This window comes from Octodon degus, unplaced genomic scaffold (genome assembly GCF_000260255.1).
Source record: "Octodon degus isolate 3935 unplaced genomic scaffold, OctDeg1.0 scaffold00150, whole genome shotgun sequence".
Taxonomy (NCBI): Eukaryota; Metazoa; Chordata; class Mammalia; order Rodentia; family Octodontidae; genus Octodon; species Octodon degus.
The window spans coordinates 3,680,688-3,686,376 of NW_004524726.1; the positions used below are offsets into that span (position 1 = coordinate 3,680,688).

At 33.5% G+C, this 5,689-nt stretch overlaps 1 protein-coding gene across 1 annotated transcript in view; it reads right to left on the reverse strand.

Moving 5' to 3' along the window:
- Tdrd3 (tudor domain containing 3) overlaps positions 1–5,689 on the reverse strand; it is a 136,346-nt gene that overhangs the window by 89,762 nt on the left and 40,895 nt on the right. The window contains 1 exon segment of the mRNA XM_012517180.2: positions 4,162–4,311. Within this exon segment, the coding sequence (XP_012372634.1) occupies positions 4,162–4,311 (150 nt within the window).

A 5,689-nucleotide genomic window follows, 5' to 3' on the forward strand; every position in this document is an offset into this window, starting at 1 on the left:
AAAAAGAAAAATCTGGTTTCTTTTTTATCTTCTTAAAACTATTATGAAAAGACTAGACCAAAAAATATTAAGACATAACAGAATTTCAGAATGATACAAATAAATGACTAACAAGCATTAGTTACTTGTAATATATTTGCACAATATCAAATTTCTGATTATATACTGATAGTTTTCATAAAAACAGAAGTTAAAACAATTTGTATTAAAGACAGTGACCAAGGGCCTGAGAGATAGCTCAGTGGTCTAAAGCGCCTGCTTAGGCATGCTTAGGCAGGCACAGGGGACCACCTGGCACCACATACCATGCCAGCCCTGCCCTCAGGGTAGGCTGATCCAGTCAAAAAGAAAAACATAGCGACCAATATTTTTTAAATATTTACAGTAAGGAAAGACACAAATGTATGTAACATTGGGAAATTATTTTGAAGAAAGTAGAACCTGAAAAATGGAAGGAACATGCTAGATGAACAGTAATGAACAACTTACTACTATCTCCATTAAATAACTGATACACCACAATATTAAGTTTAATTAAAATCAAAGTTAGAACTACATCATTGAACACCAAAGATTCATTACTGGACTTGTTCAATTTTTCATTTATGAAATTCCAGCAAAAAAATAACTTGAAATGTCTCAGTAGTCATTACCTTTTCATTTTAAAGAAAACTGTGGACTTAACACTAATATGACACTGAGATTTGTAGATGGTTGGCAATCCAGCACAGTTATGTACACAGGCTTCAGCCTAACTAGCTTGTATCTTCACTGAGCTACTTACTAGCTCCCATCCTCAGGCTAATCATTTAACTTTTACCTTCCACTGAGCTTCAGGTTTTCATTAAAAAAGGCATGAGAAAAACCAACTTTGAGCGGATCAAATGATATCATCAACAGGAAACAATTAACTCAGTAAGTGGCACAACATCCTTATTAACAGATAGAAAATAATGTTTTTTGATAATATGCTAAAAATTAATTGAAAAGTTGGAAAGCCTGACCTGTTCCAAAGTAAATACATTTCTGGAGTTGCATCCCCTAATTCTAAAACTAGTCCCATGCTTATCATTTTCTATCTTATACAGTAAGAAACAGGATTAATAGAATTTCCAGAATTGCTTTTAACTGTTTTAACAGTTCTTACAAAACACATTAAGCGTCAAGAAACATCACAATTTACACATTACGCCTAAGGTAACCACACAATATTTTTCATGGTATGTGAACTAGGCATACTGAGATCACCACAACTGTAAAAATGAAGTGAGCTCTTAATACTCTCCAGCAATCTTACTATGTAGGGCATGATCAAAAACTCTCACATTTCTTGACCACTTTATTCTACACATTCTTACTTATCAATCCTACATCTTCTCTCCTACTGTGGGTGGCTTTTAAACTTGCTTACCAAACTTGCTTTAAAGAAGAGAGGAAATAATCATTAAAGAACTTGCATGTCTTTTCATCACATCAAGAATGTTGAAGGAATGATTCTACGTTGTCAGTGTCATCTCATCGCGAGACTTCAATTTTCCCTTGATAAGCTTTTCACTCCCTTTCCCAGGATGTAATTCCTCCACTGTCTTGTTTCTAACCTATATTATTGATCACACCTTAGCTGGTTCACCTTTTTCATCCAACCTCTAAGATGCCAATGCTAGAATTCATTCCTTACCCTACTGTCTAGCAACACTCATTCTTTGGTCACCTGATTTGGCCTGATGACTAAATATCATCCATACATGCATCTCTTCCAAAGCTGTTTCCAAGTACACTCTTCCATTTCACTATCCATTAAACATTATTATATGTGTGTCTAACAGTCCTCTACCTCAATATTCATATGCTCAAGATGAAACATCAGGTCCCCCTTTACATATAGGTCTCTCTAATCCTTCCCATTTCAGCTTAAGCAAGTCTAACCTGACAATTTTTCAAGGTAAAACTTCCAACTCATTCTTGCTATCTTATCTTCTCTCATGCTCTATATTCAATTTTTCAGAAAACCTAATGACTCCATTTTCAGAATTTCAGAAACTGAGAACTTCAAGAACCACCTAGACACCTTTTTTCTTTGCTTAAACTATCACATTAATTTTTATTTTTATTTTGGTCCTAGTTTACTTCAATGATCTCCTAATTTATCTAATTCCATTTTTCTTCCTTTCAACTCAGTATGAGGGCAGTAGCCAGGATTAACCTTTTAAAGTGCATGTCAGATGATGTTGTTACTATACTCAAAGGTGGCAAAAACTCTCCATTTCTTTCTCAATAGAGGCCAATATGCTTACAGGGCTCTAGGAGAGCTGACCTCCACTATCTCTCTTGGCTTTCTTCTTGTTCCTTTGCTCTGTTTCCATGGGCTACCTCACTGTTACTTAAACATTATTTTCTGAGTTAGTCTTTGCTAAGGCTTTTCCTTCTCCCTGGACCACTTTTCCTCAAATACTCACATACTACTCTTACTGTAGCTAATTCCTTTGAATCTTGACTTAATTTTCCTATCTTGAGGCCTAATCAGATTGCTACATTTAAAACTGCAATACGCACTCTACTTATTTTGTATGTTTATGGTATTTATGATATAGATATTTTACTACATTACACACAGAAATCTAACACTGTCACTGGGTAACCAGTGGCAAGATCCAACTTTGTTGGCTAATTTTGAGATTCTACCAACTCTCTCATATATAAATGGAGAAATTTTAAATGTTTCAATTCCTAAAAACTGTAATTCTCTAGTTGTAACATTTTTATAAAGAAAATATAAAGTATTCTTTAAAAATGAAGCACATAATAAGCGTTTGCCTGGCAAGCACAATTCCCGGTTCCGGAAAAAAAAAAAAAAGAAAAAAAAGAAGCAGCAGCACATTTTAACATGTATATTTAACATACAAACGAAACAGCTATAACTACTTCTAACAAAATCCTTGGGAAGAAGGGTTGAGGTACATATAAATAAAAAGAACAAGTTTCTCACAATCACTAAAGAATGTGTGTATGTATGTGTCCCAAAACTATAATTTCAGTAGTTTTTTTAAAAATAAATATATTTTATGTAAACTATGTAAAACATTAATCTAGAAATGTTAATTTTTTTAAAAAGGTAACTTAGAGTAGAGGAAGTAATGAAAAACAGCAATAGTCTTGTTTTTTAAGAGTTTCAACAAAGGAATGCTATGATCTGTTGTCAAGTATTATCAATTTTAATTCACACAGCAAACACAAGTGCCTCTTGTCCCCAAATACCATGAATAAGTAAAGCTGGGTAGAAAATACTAAGAAACTAATTCAAGATGGTCAACAGGGTAATCATCCCAACTGACTCCACAATTTGTACTTTTTGGTCCCTGTACTAGAATGACAACAGAAAGGAGTAGGAAGGACAACCAAATTTCAAGAAATCTTCAATTTCAACTTTGAAATTAAACAGAAAAGAACTGTTAAACTTCTTTATAGGTTTTAAATGAAGGAAACTTTTTCATCTCCAAGGTTAAGAAAAATCTATGCACCTAATTCATTAACTAAAATTTCTTATGAAAGTCTAAAAAATCAGTAACTAAACAAGACACCTATTCTCAATAATCAAGGAACTCAAAACAATGAAAGAGAACCTCTGGCTAAAACTACTATAAGATGGAGGATATATTTTTTTCTGAAAATTAAAATTATTTTTTACTATAAAAGAAAAAAATGACAAAAATTTTAACTCTGGTTTGCTGACTTCCCTTAAATGTTTACTCATTCCTCACAAGCTATAGTTTCTTAGAGGGTGCTATTATTGGGAAAAAAAACGTTTTGAGAGAGACAAAAGCCCAAATCTCAGGAAACCCTATGCTACAATAAAAAGCATTGTGTTCATTTGTTACATTGTTAAGGAAAAAAAAAAAAAAAGCAGAGGGAGAATGGAGTGATTTTCCAACAAGAAAAATTTGCTAGAATTGCCAAAAAGATTTGGAAAAAAGAATATATAAATACATATGTAAAATTAAGATCCCTTATGGTAGCAGCAGGCCACTGTTTCCACTCACAGAATATACAAGAAAAATAATGTCAAAAGTTTACTGAATTAGCTATCTTATGTGAGACAAACGATCAAAAATACTCTAAGTAAAACATAGTAAGACATAAGAGGAACTTATGATAATTTCTTACTTCTTTGCTCTTTGCAACTTCTGCAATAGCAGCAGTCCTTTGCTTTTCAAATTCATCATTATCATTCGTAGATTTGACAGGCATTGTAACTTGTAACGTCTTTCTTCGATCAAGTTCTCTGCTATCTACTTGAACATGAGATGCACATTTCTGGTAAAACAGATAAAAATAATTCAGTTATTCCAAGAGATTAGTTTTCATTAGAAAGTAACACTTCTCCAAAGAAGGTGTTTGTAGCACTTAAAACAGACAGGAGTTCAGTAAAAGACAATTCCATCGCAACTACTTATATGAGGTAGAAAACTGATTAAAGTAATTTCCAACACTATATATGGTTAGATTTCTCAATTTCTGTGTAAAAATATGAAATTGTTTATTCATATTTTTAAAATATTTGTTATTTTTTTTCTTCACAGTCTGTAGGAATTTAAAGTCTAACGTATCAATACTTGATGGACAATACCTGTTCCATGCTATGTCTAAGGCATTTGATATTCAGACAGATAGTGAGGTTAAGCTCAACTGTTATAGGGTAATAATATCATTAAGCTTCTCTTCTGGAGGGTTAACAACCTAAATTTGCAGTCCAAAAATTAGAGAAAAAGAAGGACAGCCAATATTTTGGCCCTAGCCTTTCAAGGTCAGTGAGGACTCAGGACATAGGAGAACCTGTATTGTAACATCATGTAACTCAGTGATATACCAAATTTTCTGATCAAGGAGATTATAGGCCCACAGAGGAATGTGATTGATGATGTAGAGTGTGGCTAGGGAGAGTCACACGGAGAGAGAACATTCCCTCAGGTTTTCAAACAAAGCAAATTGGTCAAGCAATGACCATGACTCATCCACATGGCTGACACTCACAAAGGATCTACAAACTGGGGTACAGGGTTTCAGGATAAATCCTGAGGGGATCTGACCGACCTTATCAGACACAAAACTTACATTTCTTGTTATATAGGTCTTGCTTTATCTTCGTCTTAACCATTCAGCATAAATGTATAACAATGAGGTATGAAAAGTAAAGCCATTTTAATATGCTGAGCTGTAAAAGGCTCAAGTCAATAACTTCTGACACTGCCAGTCTTACAGATAACCCACTACTATTATGGACTAGTGGACTATATCAGATTATTTTGCCAAATTCATGCACCTACAATGTTAAAATGGCAATGGAATACCCATCTCTGACAAAACTAAACAAAAAAGGAGATATAAATGAAGGACCATTTTGTACTGTATATAAAAAACAAGATAGATATACAGCTACTTTCTCTTAATTCAATGAGAAGAAAGATTTGTACTAATAGTGTTTGGACAAGATATCTTGTCTGCATCTTTTACTATGAATAACCACTACGAAGAGAACAATATGCAATGTATTAATTATTGAAACTTCCTATTAATCAGTTTTGAAACTGTCTAATTGCTATTTGATTCTCAATAAAATAATTAAAAAATAAATTCAAAGGTCCTAGCCCAGGTCCGGTGAGTGTGCGGAGAGCTTCCTGCTACCCTATGCCGG